This window comes from Nipponia nippon, unplaced genomic scaffold (assembly GCF_047370975.1).
Source record: "Nipponia nippon isolate SJK-2023a ecotype South Korea unplaced genomic scaffold, ASM4737097v1 scaffold_4, whole genome shotgun sequence".
Lineage (NCBI taxonomy): Eukaryota > Metazoa > Chordata > Aves > Pelecaniformes > Threskiornithidae > Nipponia > Nipponia nippon.
In genome coordinates, this window is record NW_028262358.1 from 26,107,012 (window position 1) to 26,130,278 (window position 23,267).

The window sequence follows — 23,267 nt, forward strand, 5'->3', positions numbered from 1 at the left end:
TTAAACAGCTTCTAAGGTAGTGTTTCTATTATATGGAAAGCTGAAAGGATTGGGAAAATCTGAGCATTTTCCTTATGCATATAAAATTAATGTTGATTTTTTATTAAATTCTACGCTCAACATTACATTTCACAAACTAAGCAACAACGAGGACTGAAAGAGGCAACTTGCATTGTATTACTGCAAGACCATTCCTGTTCAGAGAAAGTTTTTGCATTATTTGTACTTAATAAATAAAGCTTCTGTAAATGAAGCAGCAGCGCAATACCGGGGGGGGGGGGGGGGGGCGGGGGGAAGGCCTGTAATAATGTTTTATATCTTTAAATCAATAAAAAGTGAAAGCCTGGCTCTGCAAATAAACCCCTCAAAAGGCACCAAATAAACCAAGAAGTGGAATTACAGTATCCTTTAAAAAGGACTTAATGACATTGTTAAGTAGTGTGAGAATTTGAGAACCATGTGAAATATCTTTATTATAGCATACTCACTGTCTCCAATCTCACTGTATTTGACTGTCTGTATACCCTAAAGCCAGGATTGTTCAAAGGTATTACAAAGAAATCCAAGAGAAAAGCATTTGTCCTAATGAGAACGCTCTAGGCTGCCACTAATTCTCTCAACGAAATCAAAAACTTCACTCTTCTACCCACCAAGCGCTACAACAGTCAGTGAGGTCCCATATTAGTAAGACATCACCATCATTTATAAGAAAAAAAATTGCTTGCTTTCCATACAGCAACAATTAAAAGTAAATGAAACTTATAATTACAGGCAAAAAGAATATTTGAATTGGGAAGCTTTTTAAAAATATGTTTACTCAAGAATCCACAATTTCAGTAATATGAGTTAGATTCATCAGTCAGTAAATCAGTACGATTCCAATTGAAGTATTTGGGACAAATAGGAATCTCTGAAGCACTGATATTTCCCTAATTTCAGCAGAAGCTGTGAGTGTTTATCTGATGGCAAACTTTCTTGTGATACTGCGGCTTCTCAATTGTGTCATTAGAAAGTTCTGTTTCCCAACCTGAACATAAGCAAAGCAAACTTCTATTTCGGGTGTGAACATGCATTCAATTGCTGGCAAATCACTAGAAAAATAACTTACTAATGTTCTCTTCTCCAAGAAGAAAGGTAAAAACTCCTGGTCTGCTCTCTGCTTCCCACAAACAGCATATGGTAATCCCTAAAACAGCTCAGAAGAGACTCAAACGGATACTTATTTCAACCAAAGCCACAGTATTTCACCTTCATTCAGAATAGTTCAACTGCTGCCGCTTCCTTCATAGTCTTTCAACCTAACTTCTAACTGCTGACATTTTAAAGAAATCCGTATCAATTTGTTTAACGAAAATATATTTTAGTAAAGTCGTGCTCTGTGAGCTTCCTACATTGGAATACATGAATACAGGAAGTGCTTTCAACAGAAAGTTACATAGTTTTACAGTACAACCTGTCTAAGGAGATTTGGAAGGGACCAAACTAATGATCTGGTCTCTTTCGATTAGGCAGAAGTACAGGCAAGAGGGAAAAACCCAATTTATGCCATATATAGAGCTCGTTCCTGTCACAGATTGAAGAAACATTAGTTTGATGTCAAAGTTCACCTGATGCCCAAATGCTAGTATTTTTCAAACCAATTGCATATCAAACAATGAAAACTTACTTGTACTAAGCTCCTGGAAAGAAACTCAGTGTAAAACAACAGTATATTCATATTTGCTATAGTACTAAGTGTTCTCCACCGGTGTAGTTTGGTTTTTTTTTTTCCCTTTTGCTCTACAGATTATTAACTTTTTCTCAAAGTGCAAATTATTGACCTTTAATCTGAATGCAGGCAGGTCAGAAGCTACAGTTTTAGAGCAATACAAAAAGTACACAAGGAGGAGCTTACATTAATTTGGAGAACCTTACATAAAATGTTTCTGAATTGAAAACCACAAAACAAACCCAAACAAATACAGCATCAGGTGGATGGGGGAGGGACCGCTAACTTATCTGTGTACAGCAAGGTTTCTCTGACACCAAGGAAGTGTCTGACACTAAGTGAAGATTATATATTAAATCCCATCATTTTGCATGGTGTGCATTCTTTACGATGGAATGTTGACCTCAATGTTCATTTTTTACTTCCACAACAAATCTGTTGATTGTGGCTGGGGATGATCATCTTCTTGAGAGACCAAACTCCCTTAAAACCATGACTGCACTTCATACCATCCATTACGATTCTAGTAAAGTATGCCATCTACATACTTGCTGTCCTTTAGATTCTTTCATTTCAGTCCAGTGATTGAGTTCATCTTCTCCTGAGCTGTTGAGACCTAAGGAAATCCACCCTATCATCTCTTTTCGTTTCATGCTGCGCTTATTATATACAGACAGTATGAGCGTCACATCTGAAAGCTGAAACAGTGCCACTTGGAAAACGAAGGTTTCTTTGTATACTGGATTCGGCTGTCCTCGGCGGATTGAAGTTTTGCATTTGGACATCTCTTGCCCCATTGAGTTCAGCAGTGTTAACTTAACATATGTATCTACAAAAATAAATCATATATTGGAATGTCAGATATCTTAGAGCAGAAGTTCTTGAGAATGAGAGATTTACAAGACACAAGGATATGGTGTATACCAGGTTGACTGAACACAGCTTAGTTAAGACACATGAAAAGATGACAAGTAAGCAAAATATTACAAACACAATAACAAATTAACTAGCTTCAGTACTATGTAAATGGGTTAAGTTAAGGGTATACCTCATAATCCTCTTCCCGTTGACCCCCCTTATTTGTTCTAAACAGACTTAAATTGCATTAACATTTAGCAAGCTCCAACTAGCCACAACACTGTAAAGCATACCACTGAATTTTCAGAGAATAAGAATAAACAAAGTAGAATGGAGGCAACTAATGAAGTGAAAAAAAAAAAAACAAAAAAACCAACATTGATATGCAGTGACGATATCAAAACAGCCAGAATAAAATGCTTAAGAATAATCTCTGCATGGATGTGGTTCTCACTTTGGGCTTTTCAGTTTTACTCATTTTAAAGACCAAAATGTAGCAAAGTGCATTCAAAGGTAGAAGCTTACACAATACAAAAAAGCTCTTAATTCCTAGATTAATGAAGGAATACATTTAATACAGTTTTAAAGAGAAATAAGTTTCTGCATTATTCAATATGATTGTTTAAAACATAGCTTGTACAGTGCTCTTATGAAATACATTTAAGAAGCTGATGCAAGTAAATGTGGTTAGCACACATTGGGTGTTAATATTTGGGTATAAATCTTTATTTTTAAAGCTCTGTTTTCATTTGACTAGAAGCACCAAGCCATGCTCCTGCAGAACAATGCGCATTTCATGAAGTTATAACTGATTTTAAGAAATATAAAACTGTATAAAACAATCTGTTTTTTCATTCTTTATTCCTGTCACATTCGTGTTAATCAATAATATTGTTAAAAGATTGGAGGTTACGTAAAAAGAAACACATTGAATATTTTCACTTTGCAGGTACATTGAAATCCCAACATCCATAATCAGAGATAAATGCAATTTTTGCATTAGAGTGCGCCACAAATAATAAAGGTATACTTTCATAAACCAATATGGTAGGCAGCCGTGGATAGCTTTACTGCTGGCAGGTTTTCTTTTGCATGAAAAAGACAACATCCAATTAGTTTCTATAGGAACTCACCTCGGATTATATAAACCTGTCCACCTATCAAGTGTTTTAGACAACAGAACAGTCCGTCTGACAACAGGGGGTGGAAAGCAGTAAAAGAAATAATGACCAGATGTCAATAGTTGGGTGAGAGAGGATCAAAGGTTAAAGTTTAAGAGGAAACACTATTCGCTGGAGTGGAAGAACACAAAACCTTAGCATCATAGCTCGGAAAAAGGATTGAACAAAAGGATTGTTGGGTAAAATTTAATGAAATGAAAATTTTGTGCAGTTTTTGTGTAATCTTTAACAAAAATTACACTGCTTACATAATGGGTTATCTTAGCACTAATAGCTACTGGGTTCTAAAGCACACTGAACATAGAAAGAATCATGCAAATGATCAGGTTATAGAAGACCAGGTAAAAATCACTGTATCCTTTTTATCAAACCTTATGCTTTTTCATGCAAACTCCAGCATATTAAGAAAAACTGCACACAGTAATTATACTTCATATATTAAAAGCATTAAAATGAAAAATCACTGAACTAAGCTGGTTTTGCCCTTAGATTTTATAGTTACAGATATTGAATTGTAATACTTTAGTTCTTGAGTAGTGATGGACTTGGGCACGAGAATGACTCTGATCTAATCTCTAAAAATAGCTGAGGGATGCTTACACCTGAAATTCAACTATAGGTCTCTTTAAAATGTAAAGATCGCACTTGTTAAAAATCCATATATTTATGGATTTAACGTGTGTTTGCGTGCACACACACATATGCATTTAATATGCAGAAGCTCATACCCCGTTTCAACAAATTTTAAAGGATACTAAGAAGCATCTTTTTCTCAGACAAAATATTAACTGTCACACAGAGAAACAAAGACACATTCTAACCTCAAATGTTACTGCCGGCAGGATTTGGCTTATTATCCTGTACTTAGTTGCTAAATGAGTTACAATATAACATGTAAATATCAGCAGAGTATATACTACCAAGAAGCAGAAATGAGGACTCAATCCGTATTTGCTGCAGAAGCAGTTCACAAGAATTGCATCGGTTCACAACGCCTAGACTACAGAAAGGATCGCATGTGGGAAAGAATAATTGCTTCCCTTTCTATCATAGTTTCTCAAGACCTGAATGAAAACTGACCTATGCGTGTACTTTGCAGCCCTTGTCAGGATTTTGGACCACGGATGGTCCAAACCACAAATTTGATGAGAGTATTTCAGCATTAACCCTGTGGGCCTTAGTGTTCATTTTGTGGGAATGGCTGGTATGTGCCCACGATGCAGCTGACAGGGAGTTAGGAAATGGCAGCGGTATGCACCTGGGGCCAGGAGTTTACAAGAAAGTGCTACCACTGTTGGGGAGGAGCGGAGAGGGACGGCACAAAACAGCCCACAGGAGAAATTTGGATTCCATGATATTCTGTGCATGGTCTTACCAGACCCAGAAAGGGCATTCGTTTCCAGCTTTTTAGAAACAACAGAACTCCACACCCACATTTGCCTAAACAGAACTGGACTACTATTATTATGAAAACAAAACTTCCCCCTGTCCTTCACAGGGGATGACAAAAGGTAACACACAAGATCTTCCCTCCAAAGAGGTTAGACAGAACGTGGTATTACAGGGCTATGTGCCATGTTCTGTGTTGCTTTCTTGCAATCTGAAACAGATTTTCACCCCAGTGACACACACAACTGTTAGCTAGACAGCATGGACCCACGGAACGCATTTTGGGAATTAACGTATCAGTGAATGAACATATCTGTCTTCAAAACAAGTACTGAACCCCCATCTAACTGGCATATTCTAAATATTAAGAAAAACTTGGCTTTCTCTAGAGATGCCAGAAAGATAAGCATAAGCCACCTACTGTTTTTCGCTTTAAGGGAGCACATGGTCCCTTCTCTGCAGGTCGTCTCTCCCATTCATTCCTTCCCCCATCCCAGTATCCTTGGGCTTTCTTGGCTTTCCCCATCTACTTCTAGGCTTTGTCTCCAAATAGGAGGCTCTGGGGCAGCTACCTAATTATATAAAAGTATTCGAGATTCTTCTTTCACTTTCCTTCTCTGGTCACGTTAACAAAGTCTGGCTCCATCAGTGTGAAAAGGATAGAAAAACCAAAGCAGAGTAAGGCTGAGCCAAATGTAATTAACAAATGGAATAAAACATGGGTCAAGAAAGAAAGAGGAGAGCATCAGTCTCAAGTTGTTTGGCTTACTTCCTAAACTCTGAAGACAAAGTGAGATGTGCAAACCACTTAGAAAATGTTGGCAGCCTGCTACATAATCTACTAGTGTCAGATAATATGCTAGTGCCATAGAAATTTGGGGATTATGGAACAGAAAGAGGGGCTAAAACCTAAGCCTCCAGACAAAATCAAGAGGAACAGGTAGATATGTCTGGCTACAACTTATGTAAATCAGACTCATCATCTAAAAAACAAGAAAAAATATTTTTTAAGAATGTTCATTACTGAACTTTCTCAAGCTATATCAAAGAACTAGAGACAGTAAAAACATTCTGTGTGTGTGACATTCCATCTGGCTCCACTTTAAAAGTGTATAAAGTTCACAGATATTTCAGACAAATGTATTTTTGAACAAATGCTTGAACAAACAGTTCAAGTCCCTTCCGATGACAAACATTCCTTCTGCACAGTATATATGCCAAAGGTCTCAATTTGTTTCTCCGTTGTCTTCACTGACATTCCCAAGTTACATATATTACCACCACATCTACACGGGCACAAAAGCAATTAAAGACTGCAGTATCAACCTCTCTAGGAACAGCAATAACTGTTCAGACTGTTTATATTAATATTAGCTGGCACGTACTTTCTCTTTAAACACCAGCTTTTCATTCTTAGCCTGTGATGTGAGGCATTAGTAATTTAGCAATTAATCATTATGATAAAGGTAATTTATTAATTACTTATGAAAAATTAAACCAGTCTTGTCAACTTACAATTAATATTTTGAATTTCAGATTTTTGCTATTTCCCAACTGACTAGAAATATAAAACATGAAACAGATTAGTTGACGATTGCTCTATTTCATTTTGTTTCGGTAAGACTAAATGATAGGATTGAAGTCCTTGTTACCGAGAGCCCCACCAGTACAGAAGCATTAGGATGAAAAAAGATTTTCACTCACTGGGTGGTCTGTTTGCTGCCAAGTTTTTGAAGTGGCTGCCTTTTATCACTTCTGCTGATAATCTTCCAGTTGTAGCGTTATAAAGGAGGCCGATGAGGATTTCTGGAGCTGAGCCATGTACCAGAGACTGACAAGAGGAGGTACTTTCACTGCAGGACACTTCTGACATGCTCATTTGAGAGTCACAACCCTATAAAACAGATTAAAAGTTGTAGGTATTTTATGCGATGATGTTACTGGGAAGTCAATTTTTAGAATAATGCATAGAAAATTAGGAAAGCAATGTACTGACAGTAACAGAAGTTCCATTCAATCACCCAATAAGAAATGTACATCCTTAATATATACTCAGTTTGCACATGTTAGAGGTAACAAAGACTAAAGCGGTCTGGAATTAAAATAATTCTTAAATTTTGTGTTTCCGTTGCTTCATAATTCAGGAGGAATAAGAGCAGAAGATGAAGAGCAGCCATTATGGTCCCTATTTACTTCAGTTGCTAAGATAAGACCTGTAACACAATTTGTCCGCATCCTGGAGAACATTAAACCTTGGATCTTTTACTTTCCGAAAATGGAAAACACTAGTGGAACTTTGAAGATAATAAAATGCAGGAAATTCTTATTCATCCTTGGTAAAGGTTATTCTCTAGACTGAGAATTTATGAGTAGTAAAATAACAGAACACATGCAAATAGAAAAATGCACTCTGTCTAGAATAAATTAGCTTACAAGAAATTTAATTGATCTAGGGATACAGAATTGCAATAGACCCTTTGTCTTGGGTGGGAAAGGAAGAATGCCACCCTAAGGCTCAGCAGGTGATGCTTTAATTTCCCCCCTGCAAGCTTCCAAAAAAATTCAGATCTCTCATGCATTCCCACCATGTCACATCTTTGACGGGAGCTTCTAATATTCATTTTTATCATTTTAACGCCTCATTACTGGCCTTAAAAAAAGAAAAAAATTAGACTAATGCTAATCATACCATAGTTGTTCCTACTTTCATTTCTTGATTTAATACGCTGGCACATAGAGTTGCACCACTGAAAACAAGAAACTGGACAGAATCTAGGTAATGGCAGGGCTATTTGCTTTGTAGCCAGGAAGAGACTTTTGAATTATCAGTATGTCCCTTTATGATTCTCTCAGAAAAAACATAAATTGGATCCACAGATTTTTCAAATATGGCTTGACTCATTTGGGAATCTGGCAGCACTCCTTCAAGGAGTCATGATGATTTTATGAAGCTGATTCTTCCAGATTCCAAATGTCTCTACCATTTCCAGCAACAGCTGACATGGGTGCAAGATCAGACCTAAAACCTAAATAGCACAAATCCTCATCAAGATAAATGTTAACTTTAAAAGCAAGTCACTTAATCTGACATATAAAGCCCAAATGCATTACAGAATCTCAAATTATAGAAGACGATACCTACAAGAAGAAATTATGAACCTACATAATATCTTTCATACTGACATTGTAACTAGTTCTTAATAGAACATTTCCAAGAAGTCTGGCCAAAGTTTTAAGTAGCAATCCAGTTCCTCATTAATAAACATTCACTGTTGTTAGCAAATGTATTCTTACTACTAAAGAAGGACCTCAACAAAATTCTCTGACTTCCATCCCCCAAGCTGCTAATTCTGAATTTTAAATCTTTGGTTATTTCTCCGAAAGTTCTTTATTCAATTCCAAGAATAAATTTCAAATGGGTTGCAAATTGTAAATTGCTGAAAATGAATTACAAGTACGCATTCATTCTCTGGTTCTTGGCACTCACAAAACAGGAAACTTTTGATTCCTAACTTGAACAGTAGAATACAAAATGGAAAGTTTAAAAGAAAGATGGCTTGATTCAGCAGTCACAGTACATATTGCACACTTGAAAGCCTCAGCCTGTCACAACTGCAGCTATTACTTATGTCTTCCGGTCTTTTAAAATTATAACAGATTACCCCTATGGTGCTTATTCATCTTATTATTTTGTTGGGCCAGGAATTTAACCACAGTCAACCTGATACTGTTCAAAGCTTAGGTCTCAAATTTGATTGTGCTCATGCTGCAAGTCCACAAAACAGACATAACACAAAGCGAGGAGCTTGGGTACCACTCCCTCACAAACCATCAACAAAGGGCTTTGACACCTGTACTGAGAGAAGGTGACGACAGCACTTTTTCCTAATTGTGACTTATTTATACAGGTTATTGATGTTCTCATAGGGACTCAGTCTAAATCAGTTTATGACAGAGTTAAACTGATTACAGTGGGTATCAGAATAAGGTTTAGAATGCTAGAAATAGTAAATAGTAAATGAGTGATGACTGAGAGGGAATGAGTCCTGAAGTACCTTGAAAGGGAAGACAAGTAGCTTCTGTGTGATACAATAGAGAAGGGGGAAAATAACTGAGAAATGAAGCAAGTGTGATATTACAAAGTTACATAAGGATGGGTTAGAAATATCATTCCTTTAAAGCAAAATCCTGAGTGGACCTGAGAAGGACAAGACTGCCATTTGTCAAAGCCAGAGAAAGGATCTTGCCAGCTGACAGGTGGGATGAGAGGACCTAGGTGATGCTTCAGATCTATAAATGGATGGAAATGCAACTAAGTGGCTGTACCTTAGAACTGTTGCACAGAAAGAATTAGTAGATGTAGCCTTGATGAAAATCTGGAGAGAGGATTTAACTTAAATGTTTTGCTACAATATTTTCTAAAACAAAATATTTTGCCTTTTGAGACAGGTGGCAGGTTTGAAACAAACAAAAGCATGTTGTTTAATCCTTAGTGTATAATAAACTTATGAATCTCCTTCCTACAAAATGTTGTGGTGACAGAAGTTCAAAGACATTAAAATAAAGCAACCAAATTCACTGAAGAAACAATCTAACCAGTATTTTGTTTTCCATTTCACATTAAAAAAAAAGACTCCAACCCATTTTGTTTCATGCTGACCCAAACATATTTTAAAAAGTACTCTGCTTTTCAGTTATGAACTGGAAAATCTTAATATAAAAGAAAGTGAGACGTTAAGAAAAATGAAGCAGTGAGGTGTGAAGCAGATTAGAAGACAGACTGATGTTACTGGGTAAAAACAGGGTTAAACCACATAAACCAAAGTACAATTTCTGTGTCTATGATAAGGGAGAAAACAGAGAATTTGGGGGCAAGTAGGTAAAAAGATATGAGAAAAAGGGGAAGGTGAGGTTGTATTGTGTCAGTTTTCTTTTGGAAGAAAACAGAAAGAGCCACTGAGGAAGACAAGAAGAAACAGCAATCAGGGGAGCTAAAGAGACAGCCGAGATCAACAGGGCTCAGATCAACAACTGAAGACTCTTCATTGCAGGACAAAGTTAAAATCGGGGATACTGACTATTATTAGATGTCTTCTCAAAAGTATTTTCTCCAGCACACAGTTTATTGTTCACATTGTGGAAATCCATTCATTGTTTTAAGTAAGGTATTCTGTGATAATCATGTCTGTTGGCAAGTAACCTGACTTTGTCTTAAGTCCGTAAGCTGCACTAGAATTGAAAAGAACAGGTTTTTAAGTCTCTGTTTAGAGTTTTTTTCTGTTTACATAGTCAACATTCAAGAAGAGTCCTAACAAACTCATCAAGAAAAACTCAGCAAGACAAGAAGTTAGATTTTTACCTGCTCAAAATATAAGCTTCATGATCACATGCCAAATTATAAAACATTAACACTGAAATTGCTAATTGGTACAACATGAATATAAAGTTAGCTGCAACGAAGCTTTCATCTCAGGACAACATTATAGTGCTACCAGATGCTTTTCATCTCCATACAGATTTGCATTTAGTCTATCTGTAAATCTATCTGTAGGTCACTTTGATACTGTAGCTTCATTGCGGGAAATGTAATATTTAGACCAAAAGTTACTATCTGTTTGAAATAATCTGTCTACGTAAGTTTATTTTTATAACTCTTCCCACTCTTCCTCTATAAACACTGTGTGTATTTTAATAAGCAGGGTAAAAAAGAACTAAGCTTCCATAATAGCAGAAGCCTTCCAAGGTCAGTGAAGCACCAGAATAGCCTAGTAAGAACTGTCGTAAAATCTTAAATGCAGATTTTTAAGAACTTGGATGAACTGTCAAGGTATTGATGATCTAGCCACAGTGCAAGGAGCTGTCTCTTGAGGTTGTCTCCAGGATATTAATGCGAAATCACTAACCTGTTTTTGTCAATTTAGCTATAAAAAAAATATATTATTAACAGTAAACACAGGCAAAAAAACATTAGGTAAAGTCTATTCCAAATATTTGGTTCAAAGGTCTGTCTTACTACAGTAAATTACAAATTTGCAGCTTTTCAATTTTATAACACAGAGCTTTGCGCAAAGGACCTAAACCTTTCCCATATACGCCACAGGATAGTACTTTATTACAAAGTTAGGTGGATTTTATTTGATCAACACTTACAAGAATTGCTGCTTTTCACTGGATTATAAGAGTAATATGTGGCATATTCTACAAAAACTTTATTACTAATTCTCCAAACTGTTGTCCTTGATGACTTCTTTCCATATACTATCTAGGGAAGAAACATCACTTTTTAATAAATGTATAATAAAAAAATTCCCTTTAAGCAGTATTTGTATTTCATATGTTCCTGTTGTACAAAAGTTGGCAATCAAAAAAAGAACACTCTTTTTTCCCTGAAAAGAATGGAAGCAAACACATACAATGCACGATGTCACACCTGAATGCCTAAGAAGTATTTTCAATAATCTTTTTCTCTGCTCCCTGACAACATAGAGAATCCTCTATTTGCAACAATGATAATATATGTAAAATGTATTTATTTGTCTTCCTTCACCATAATGCCATGGAAACCGGATATTGGTTACTTACATATTCATCTCCTACTGTTATTTTTCTATACCCTGAAGTTCTGCTTAGAAATTCTGCTCTTAAGCCAACTGGAGTTAATCACAGGGAATAACGCGGCCATGCTCTGAGGGCAGTTAAAAGTTCATTTTCCTCATTGCACAGGTTAAAATCATGCCTCTGTAGGCTTACAGAACAAGAACATCTGATTCTCTTGGCTTTTCAAAATATACACAAGAAAGATGAAACCTTGCTGACAATCCTTCAGCAACAAAAATCTGATTCACAGCATGTTACTTGTCAAAATGTCTCTCTCAAATTTTAAATGTTAATGTTATACCACTAATCTCTTAAAGAACTTTTTTGCACATTACTTTCTTCTATATCAATACAACTGAGAGGTTAGGAAGGGAATTTGAATCCTAGTAGGCAAAAGAGGGAACTGAATCCAGGTCTCCAACATTTTAGATAAAAGTATTCATCTCTCTTCATCATCAGCCCAGTGCTGAACCCCAAAGCTACTGCTCCACTTGGAGGCAAAAGCTTGCTGAGGTGATGAGAGCACTCAGGCACCACACAGGCTCCAGATCAGCTTTTAGCCTGGAGCCCATCCCCTACTTCTGCTCTGAGAGCCAGAGAAGAGGAGAAAACTGAACCTAGAGGCTCCACATCCCTCATTAGTGGCTTAAGCCCTAGATACTTTATAAAAACATGTTTCAAAGCTAAAATACTTTTGAAAAAATATCAAGATCATTTCTAGGAAAGAGAACTTAAACCACCTGAAGAACTCAGCCCTGAAAACAGAGGGATGTAAAACAATTACAGATGTCAAAGAATGGAGCTTTATAATTTTGAATTCTGGCATCTAAATCCCACTTACATGCTATACTGAACACTTTGATGCTTTTGCAGAGATGTTTGCCTCAAGTCCTCTTCTGCTTGTTTCCCTTAACTCATGGAAGAACTGTGAGGATCGATATACTTGAAAAAAGGAAGTCCTTAAAACTATGATATTCATAACAAAACAGTTCCTTCAACTAAACAATTGATGCTCTTTCTGTATACTAATACCTGGAGGAAGTATCAACTTTTTGTTTCTAAAGGTAGAACTCAAGTGTTACATGATGCTCAAAACAATAGTAAATGTTCGAAATAATAAGATTATTATTAAGTTTAATAATAACAAAATTTAGCAAAGATATTGCAAAATAAGAATTAAATGAAGAAGGAAGTGCCAAAAAAGGTTGGTTTGTTTTTTTAAAAGGTTTCTTTCTGTACTGTATACCATTTTCATTTTGAGGCTTTGGCGATTTAAAAAAATACCTGATTTTAAATAGTGTCAATCTAGATGTTCTAGCTGGGGTTTTTGTTTGGTGGTGGTTTTTTTTTTTAAACAAACAAACAACACAATATTTTTGAAATCGTATAAAGCTACCTATCTTCACAACATGTTAGGGAGGAAATTCCAATACCTATTGTAGCTAGCTGTCCTGTATAGTAAAATTAAGAGAACATACAGAATCATAGAATCGTTTAGGTTGGAAAACACCTTTAAGATCATCAAGTCCAACCATTAACCTAGCACTGCCAAGTCCACCACTAAACCATGTCCCTAAGTGCCACATCTACATGGCTTTTAAATACCTCCAGGGATGGGGACTCAACCACTTCCATGGTCAGTCTGTTCCAGTGCCTGACGACCCTTTCAGTGACGAAACTTGAGGCTGTTTCCTCTAGTTGTTATCAGTATATATATATATATATATAATAGTATATATAATAGTTATTAGTATTTTGCTTTAAACTAATAAGCTGAACATGCAAACATTGAAACATATAGTTTTAGGCATCTCACAAAGATTCAAGTTCAGGAAAGCATCATTATTTATGACAGGTAATTATTCATTTTTTTCTGCTTAATAGCTTCCTTGAAGCATGTTCCAATTAAGTATAATGCGCATTTTAATTCATGTACTTAACACTTTACAATAATAATATCCAAGTCAACTTAAATCATAAACATGAAAGGAAATCTTCTAGTAATATTTCCATTATGCAATTTGATATTAGGAAGCAAAACATATTTATTTTGGGTAGAATGGCATGCTTTAAAAATTACCAGGACTTCCTATTCAAAAATTCCAATTTAAAAATTTTCAGCAAATAAATACATTCAACATTGATGGTATTCACATCAAATACGGAATTGTTTTGATTATTAAACTACTATTAATGTAGTAAAAAATCAGATTATCTGAAGTGAAAAAATTCACATTCCTCATCGAAAGCTTCTGCTCTACCTTGTTTTTTTACTCTCAAGAAGAAAAAAACTTCTGGATGCAGAATTTTACAAAACACATTGTTTTCTCACAGATGAAACATTGGAAAATGGAGATCAAATGAAAAAATAATAATTCTTTCATTCACTACAGTCAAGGGACTAAAACCTTAAAAATTCTATGCACAGCTTTCATTTACCACACATGCTATGATGTACATAGCTATAATACCTCCTTAGATACATGACGATACTACCCAAATTTCAATTTCAAAGTAATTTAAAATTAATTAATTTTAACAAAAATTAAAACCATCATGGGCTTTATAATAAGAAGAATACAGTGTTATTAAATTAGCGTTTGTTTTCAAACTTTAGGATACCATAATTTAGTCATAAAATGAAAACGACAAAATAAAATGTGTACATTCTTAATAATGGCAAAACAACATTCCACTTTTCTGAAAGATTTTGAACAAGTTCACGGTGAGATTTCTGTGTTGATTTTCATATTTCATGAGGATTTGCTATTAGTACTTTCTGTCTAAAAGTTTTTAAAATTATCAGCTCTGCAGAACAAAACATTAATTCTCTACAGAAAGGGAAACATTTTAAGTTTTCTATAACTTCTATTTATCTGCATTTAAATTACACCTTTGGCTTCCTGGCCACATTATGAAAGGTCACCTAGTTGTTCCACAGACTTAATGGGCCTGAAATTTGCACAGCAAACCCAAGCAGCAGTGGAGGCAATTGGAAATGAATGTACGATGGAATTTACAGCATTTACAAAAGTGCTCTGTTTTCACATTGCAAAAGTCTACCAGCTTTTTATACAGCCATGGGTGAGGGGAGGAAAAGAGGCGAGAGGCCTTTTATTATTGAATTCTGTTTTCGGAGATAAGACATGTAGTAAAAAGAAACACTCAAGCACTAAAAGCTGTTAGATGTTTGTGCTAGCAATTTAGTTAAGAACATCTGACACAAAATGCAGACATTTTACCTGCACTCCCAATGAAGCTATGCTAACAGCTCCTACACAGACTCACTCACACCTCCCCCTCTCTTTACTCCCTGTCAAACTTGTAAGACCACGGAGATGTTACTGTGGGACAGCTTCCAAGACCACAGACTTCTTTAAATGACAATGCTCTGTCCAGATGGAGCTACTCTCTATGCTCATTGGGGACATCAATGGCAAATAATTTCATTTTTCTCTTTTCTCTCTTGATTACAGTCTTTCAAACTGGGAAAAGAGAAGAAGATTCAGTGATCAAACAGTAAGCATAATTTATGAGTAGTCAATCTATGGAATAGTATTTGATTGCATAAACATTCATGCAATTATTTTTCACAATGAACAAATCCATAACATTAAAGGTATGTTTATAACGCATTTGTCAGTTAAACTATTTGCGATTAACAGTTCACCCAGCTCTAATTTAATCTGCTGGTGGTACCACTTTTGATGTGTTCCGGTCATGTTTAATCTCATGATCTGAGGATCAGCAGGTGTTGGCAGTTGCAAGGGAACTGCTTCAGTTCTAGAGCTATCATAGACACCACAAAGAAGGGCAAGAGGTGGAGATAAGCTGGATTCTCCTGGGGCCAGCTGACAGCTGATTAAGCTCAACAGAAAGACAGGAGCTGTGAGAGATGCAGCTCAAGGTCAGACAATATCCTCAAGCCTGACAAGAGGCAAACACACTAAGACTAAAAGGATCCCTTGCTAAAGGCACCCTATGAACAGAAATGTTTATCTGATACCAAACACAGGCTGCTTGAATATACAAAAGAAGTGATTACCTGGAGACCCTCAAGTCTGAAATGAAGTACACTTACATTATACTGCAAAGCCCAGGAGAAGAATAATCACCCAGTAAGTAAACCAAAAATTAAAATTAAAGTTCCACAAACATGTAAGTTATAAATTTGCAGACTAGGTAACTTCACCTGTTTGTGCTACGTCTCTGATTAGGATTTCCCCCATTGGAAATAAATTGGAGGAAAACACTGCACATGCTTTTGCTGAAGTGTGCTCAAACCTGCAAACAGAACTGTTTCTGTGTTTTTCCTTTTTCTTGTTTCCTTGAAAGACAGTAAGAAAAATGAGAAGATGTTTGTATGTACACATACGTGCAAACAAGAAAGAATTCAAATTATAAGAAAATAAGATAGTTGGGAAACACGGTATCTCTAAGGGAAACGGAAATTTCACTTGGATTCATAGGTTAAAGAACATATCTCCACTGAAAATGTTGCTTGAAGAAGATTTAAGCAGCAGCCTGTAGTCTTCAAAAGTGGAAATTTCATGCTAGTGACAACCTTGATAGTCTTTATTTGTAACTCCTACAAAGCCACTTCTGGGAAATTTACAGTATGTTTTTATAGTATGATTACTTTCCTTACTGCTCTTTGAAATTGCAATCCAGGTTGGGAAATCATACTCATGCCACAGAGAATGATAGTCTGAGAATCTCACAGATAACCTCATGAAATTCTCATTTTTCTAGCTTCATGTATTGATGAGTTTTTTTTTTTTTCCATTTTATTTTTTTTAAAGATGATCAAAACTAGACATACAATTCTAGACAATATGTTTGTCACTGATGGACTGGCTTTCTGAGGAAATAAGAGTATTGCTCAAGAGGATTACTTTGATATAATCTAGAACAGTCATTCACAGCCTGTCATTTGACTGGGGGCATTTTAGAGACTGAAAAACATCATCACACACTCAAAATAGTAATACCATGTCTGAAACATAGTTTCCATTATTTGCTGACCCAAATATCAAAGATTGTGGGGATCAAACTGAGTAAATAACTTTCTTCAAAAACTCATTGATTAAAGGAGAAAGATACCAGTTTTTAATTGTTACTTTACTCAGTGCACAGATATTAAGATAGAGAGACAACAAACAATCTTTATTCTGGCTATGTGACCAACTGAGGATTTTGACAAATAGATTAAATTTTTACATTGCTGTCTTCAAAGAATTCTCCCAGTATCCTACATTCAGGGTCATGGTAATAGATCTAGTTACCAAAGTAGGAACTTGCCTCCCATCTGGATATCAGCAAGGTAGTTGAAAGTTCATGTTAAATTCAAATTCTGTTTTTGCTAATGTGTTGAAGAAAGCCCTGGTGTTATTCTGGCATTTTTTTTTTTCAACCTCTAAAAACCTTAAGACCAGGTGGACCTTGTTAACTCTGCCATGGCAGTGGCATGTACATTCAGAATGCTTTGACTGTCCACATTGGTCAGCATATCCCAGAAATGGTATGTAAGTACCACTTTGATACAACTTTTATTAGCTTTGTTATCCATGACTGGATAACCCAATAACTGGAATCAAATTATTCTTCATGTATCTTAGAAAAAAGTCCAGCTTACTGCTGGCTAGAAATGCAAATTAACTGAGAAATGTGGTGGATGGACAAGATTCAACTAAAGGTTCTCAGAACCTCATAAGAAGTCAGAAGCTTGTTTCCTGAGAATTAGGATTTTTTATTTGGAAAAGGTTTATACTCCTTGAATTACTGAGAGAACAGGAATCACAATCCTAGCTAGCCCAGACACGGCAGAGTGACAGACCTTGATTGTTACTTTGTGGAAAGCTTCCCGAACTGATCCTGGACTTGATTTTCAATGGACAAATAGCAGCAATATGGCCCATGCCTATGATGGTATAAGGCAGAGCATTCTGATGACAAAGATCCCTCTCTTGATCACAGTGGAGATAGCAAATACCCCATGAAAGCACTGACGTACTGAGTTTAGTTATAGAGTTTAAAGCAACTTGCAAGGACTATTGCCTCTATATGAATTTCTGTACAGGTTGAGGAAACATTCTAGCATTTCTGGACAGCTTGCTTGAGAGGCTTGTTCAGTCTGTGACAGAAATAACCATATCACCCTCCACAACAGTAATCAATTATCAAAACCAAGCAGAATATGTTGAAACTGGTCAACCATTTTGCTCCCGAAATGACAGAATGGCTGCAGTCACCTGAGACAAGTTGTGACTGTAAAAAAAAAAAAAAAACAAAAAAAAAAAAAACAAAAAACTTGAAAACTATGTAAAAGTGTTCTACAAAGTACCAAGGTTATTCTATATGGGACTGAAACAGTCTCAGAGTCTCACTGCCTAGTCCAGTGCTTCTTGGATGAATAGACTAAGTATATGCCAAAATTGGCCATGAATGATTAGACATTTACATAAGAAAAAAACAGGAGCAAACAGCACTGATTTGGAAAGCCAATTAATTTTTAACTGTGACGACTGAACTTATCTAGTGGGAGGTCCTTATCATCTGGTCAGACTCTATTTGAGTTCTTGAAACTTGCATCTGTCAGAACAGTGCAGACACACCATTGGTTTTAGAGCACAGCAGCCACAGTTGCCTTTGGATTCTCCCTGCCTCACGTATCCTCATGAAGACCTGAGCAGAGAGAGCTGTGGGTTAGCACTTATCTTCTCAGCTGCCAGGAGCCATGCTCAGGGAACAACACACAAAGGCACACAAGTTTAGGCAGCCATGACACTGAGAAGACAACGGCTGGTGCTTGCCAATACTGCTGTGAGATCCTGCGCAACCAGCCAAACACAGGGAGCCTGCTTCATTTCCCAAGTACTGTCAAGTTCTCCTGCAGCCTCAGTAACATGATCACCATTTTCCAATCACCTAATAATTTTCTTCAAAGAAATCACAAGAGTCATCTTTCTTATTGTGTCAAAGAACGAATTCTCATCTTCCATGTTTTACACCACTAACTCAAATGAATTCAGCAAGCTATTACTGAGATAAGAATGTGCTCAGCGTTTAAAGATAATTGCCCCTTACTTTGATGGACATAATTTTTACACGCTAACTGAAAGCATTTATGCACCATCACATAGGAACTGATCCTTTTAGGTAGAACTCTAGTTAAATAAAATACTATGAGCAAAATCTTTTGAGTCTTTTTTTTTTCCCCCTCTAGACAAGTCTTAGTCATTTTTTTCTTTAGCTGTTTTAAAGTATTGTACTGGTAGCTACTATTTAGTAAAGATATGTTTATACATATGAATTTTAGTATTTAGCCTTCAAATACAATCCTGAATAGACCATGCCATAAGAACACAGCAGTAAAGTCACCAATAGGCCTAAAATATTAGGATTTGCACAAAACCTGGCAGCTCAACTCTATAATGGCCAAGAATTCACAAGAAAGAAATGCCACGCTGAAAGCTTTTTTCCCGAGTTTATAAACTGATAAACACCCATTAGAAAGAATACTGAAGATATGCCACACAAAAGCAACATGGAACAAATGCCTTAAGCGCAATGTATAAAACAATGTATACTAGAAGATTAACCATCGTCCTCAAAGAGGAGAGAGCACGCAAGTGCGTGTGCAAGAGCATATTTATACAATGCATGCATAAACGCCTTCACTCAAAAAAATTATAATTAAAATAATTCTCAGACACCCTGGCTATTTATAGTAAACATACATAGACTACTCAGAGGGTGGTGAGGCACTGGAACAGGTTGCCCAGAGAGGCTGTGGACACCCCGTCCCTGGCAGTGTTCAAGGCCAGGTTGGACGGGGGCCTGAGCAACCTGGTCTAGTGGGTGGTGTCCCGGCCCATGGCAGGGGGGTTGGAGTCAGATGATCTTTAAGATCCCTTCCAGCCCAGCCATTCTATGATTCTATGATAAAATAACCACGTATGAATGTCTACACCATCTGTTCTTTGTTATAGGAATCACATCTGGGAGTTCAATATGTTAGAAATGAAGAATGTTACAGAAAGAAAGAAAAATAAATTTAATTCTCCACAGCAAATATCTTGTTATTGACAATACATATTGAATGATTACTAGATTTGCTTAGCATGAAGAGCTGTGTTTTGGTCGTTGAAACTGTACTTCCAAAATCAATCAAAAAAATCTAAAACATGATTGTTGTTATTCTACACCAAAAAGCAACCTATGAGATGGTGAAGAGGATTACACTTGGTTTTTTTGATCTTTTCCAAACAGATTTCACTCAATAAACTGCTTATATGTTTTTATAATCACATCATACTGGAGGCGGCTGTTCACCGTCAGGAAAATTTCTTTGCTTTAGAAGAACAAAGAGCAACTAAAAACAGGTCCACAGGGATTTCTTGAAGAAAAATAAAGAACTTCACAATGGATTCTAAACTCCAAGACGGGTGAACAAAAATTTGTCTACCATTGTAGACTAAAAGGAAAATTTCTCTAAGAGGATCAGCAAACGTCTTCCTAAGCAAACTATACTCAGACAAAACCACGATGTACAGCCCTGCTATTAACTTTTGATGAAATGGCCACTTTCTATCAAATCTGAAAGGGACAGTCTCAGATCACAGTGACAACCACACTCTAGCTAGCCCATATCGGTTCTGTTGCTTCTTCCTCACTCAAACATACACTGAACTTGGAAGGAAGGGTGGGATAAATAAGAGGGCTGATGATACTGTGTGAGGAGGAATTCCCTGTTACACGGGAGAACTGTAGCAACGCAGGACTGTTAAAGACAAACGGCAATAGGACTGTGGATAATAGCTGCTAATGCGAGACGTTACAGGCAATGTAGGAAGGTGAGGAGCTGGGTGAAATCTTGGGTGAGGAAGATCGTTTGTTAATACATTTGTAAATTCGAAGCCATGTGTAGTTTTGAAACCCATTTAAGGAACATACTAGTATCATGTACTCACCACGACACATACTTATTCACATTTTAGGAATAACCAGAGAGCTGCAGGCCTGCTCATGTGAGCATGCCGCTATGTTTCAAAGGCACTGAACTTGCTGGTCTACCTTTAACCAGATTTCCTTGTGAATAGCTTTAAGGTATGCCTGAAAAAATACTAAACTTCACAGGATATGAACTGTTCTTATACAATCAGAAGGCAGATGATTAGCTAATAAAATACATAAATATAATACCAGGTGCAGACAGAAGCAAATAAAATACGTTTCTGCAGAAGAGATTAGCATAGATGTTTCAATGGGTTAGGAAGTTTCAGTGACAGAAAGTATATTTAATATATAAAATCCATATAATGAGAAGCAGTGGAAAAAAAATAGGGCAACTGTCATGTGTCCAAGAAATATTTTCTAAAAAAGCTGTCAAATATAAACACTTCACAGCAACAAAACACTCTGCAACTGAACAAGGCAAATTTAATTCAGAATTTACAATGTACCTCATCATGGATTTTATAATTACAAAAAACACTGAACAGCTACATCTCTCCAAACTGAAACAACACTTACCTTCTCCATTACATAACTCCTGCCTGCCATTTATGATTAGTTGGACATAAAGATTGTTGTTGGTTTATTTTAGCAAAAGGACAGTTGAGAAGGAATACAACCAATGTGTATAAATAGACCCAGAGGAAAACACCTGAGAAGGGTCAGAACTAATTAAGCTCAAGGACCATGCTGGCATAAGAACAAATGGTTATAAATTGGTCATGAAGAAATTCAGGTTGGAAATGAAACAACCTGATGTTTTCAGATGAAAATTCACAAATTTGTGATCAGGATGACCTGGCTGTCTGCAATAACAAGGGCTTGAACTCAAGTGACCCAGGATGCCACCCCCTTCCAGTCATACATCCTAAAAACACAATAAATTTTAACACTCTTGCAGAATAACTATATGTTAAATCCAGTAATAGATCTAGTCACTGAAAAAATGTTATAGGCTATAAATAATAATAGAAAAAATACCTATAAACTCAGATGTGAATGAATTTCCAAAGGTTTAAAAACTGATTTGTGTAGTTCCAAAAAACCATGGATCCTCATTCAAGCTATCAAGACTATGAAGTTTGCCTTCCAGCAATAGGTAGGGCTAAGATAAATCTGCCTAAACCCCATTACAGCAACAAACTTTGACTTTCATTTCCTACCAATATTCCTTGTTCTTGTTCCTTCCCCCCAAAAAATAAGGAGGAGAGTAAAACGCAAATACGGCATCCCTTACCATCACAGAAAATAAATAACAATCTTATCTTTGATGCCTTCTGGAATTTTTTACTCTCCCTGCCACAAAAGCTCAAGAAAATAATACAGAAGAATAACCAATGCACATATGGGATATACCAATCAATCAAAAGGCCCATTCACTGGCCTTTTTCACCAACTTTGGTAAATGTGATACCAGAACCTATTGAAAACACCCTGTTGTTTCATGGGGTGCTTTTTTCCTAGCTGTGAAACAAGTAAATTCTGCATTAGGAAAGTTCACACTAGGTAAGTGAACCGCTTCATCCTTGGAATACGGAATCTTAAAAAAAGCTGTTCTATTGTCAGTTGATCCTCCATCCATCAGATCCAAGTTTTAGTCTCGGCTTTTAATAATGCTAACTAAAATATTTTTAGTCATTAAATACAATGGCATTTTATTTTGAGTGTCTTTTGTAATACTCATGTTCAACAGAAATGCCATTTCAATTGATCCATACTTTTTTTGAAAATGCAGAACAAATTAACTGCATTGTTTTACCTGAAAAAAATCTTTTCCTTTTTTTCCCCTTCTCATCCTCTTTTTCTTTTCTTGACGGTTTTTAAAAAAAACACAAAACACATACAATGTCCAAATAAGGATGCTTTTGCTAAATCGCCTTCTCTTTCCCCCAAAAGTCCATTATTTAGCACATATGCAGCTCTTAAGCAATGAACGTTAAAGCAATCCTAGCCTAGGAAGCCCTGACCACATCATCACAAACATTCCCCTTCTGGACAAAAGCATACTTAAATACTTACAAAAAAGAAAAAGGAGATAATGATCACTGCCCATACAGTGATCTGTGTTTTTTGATAGTGATACCTAAGTTTACCCTTAATTACTGTTGCTTTGTTTTATTAAAAATATTAAAGTTAAATTATTTTGGGGGACAAAAAATTTTGTTCGTCAGATAGGTAGGGTTTTTTTTCAGCAAACGAAAATCCTTTTCAGTTTGAGCTACTTTTCACACTATTTTTCACTTCAGACTGAACCAGAAATCAATTATTCATGAGGTTCTAAGCTGAAGTTATTAAAAATGGCTTTGTGCTCTCAAAATTCCTCTTTCCTACCCTTCTTTCTTGAAAGGAAAATACCTATTGCAACCAAGAATGAATTGCAACAGATAGAGGGCACTTGCTAGTATAGCTCCCCCCTCCCCCTTTTTTTTTTAAATGCTGTGGGTAGCAGAGTAAAGATTATACTATTAAACACATATATATGTATTTTCATGTATATATATATATACACACACATGTAT

At 36.2% G+C, this 23,267-nt stretch overlaps 1 protein-coding gene across 5 annotated transcripts in view; it reads right to left on the reverse strand.

The window, feature by feature from the left end:
• Window positions 1-303: 303 nt before the first annotated feature.
• Window positions 304-23,267, reverse strand: part of SYT14 (synaptotagmin 14) — an 86,327-nt gene continuing 63,363 nt past the window's right edge. For 3 of the 5 annotated variants that reach the window (XM_087775091.1, XM_087775089.1, XM_087775087.1), the window contains 3 exons: window positions 6,841-7,030; window positions 3,700-3,756; window positions 304-2,537 (listed from right to left, as the gene is read on the reverse strand). In XM_087775091.1, coding sequence (XP_087631217.1) covers window positions 2,224-2,537; window positions 3,700-3,756; window positions 6,841-7,030 — 561 coding nt within the window. In that variant the 3' untranslated portion in view covers window positions 304-2,223. The remainder of the gene's footprint in view (window positions 2,538-3,699; window positions 3,757-6,840; window positions 7,031-23,267) is intronic. The other 2 variants (XM_087775090.1, XM_087775088.1) reach the window with 1 other exon arrangement.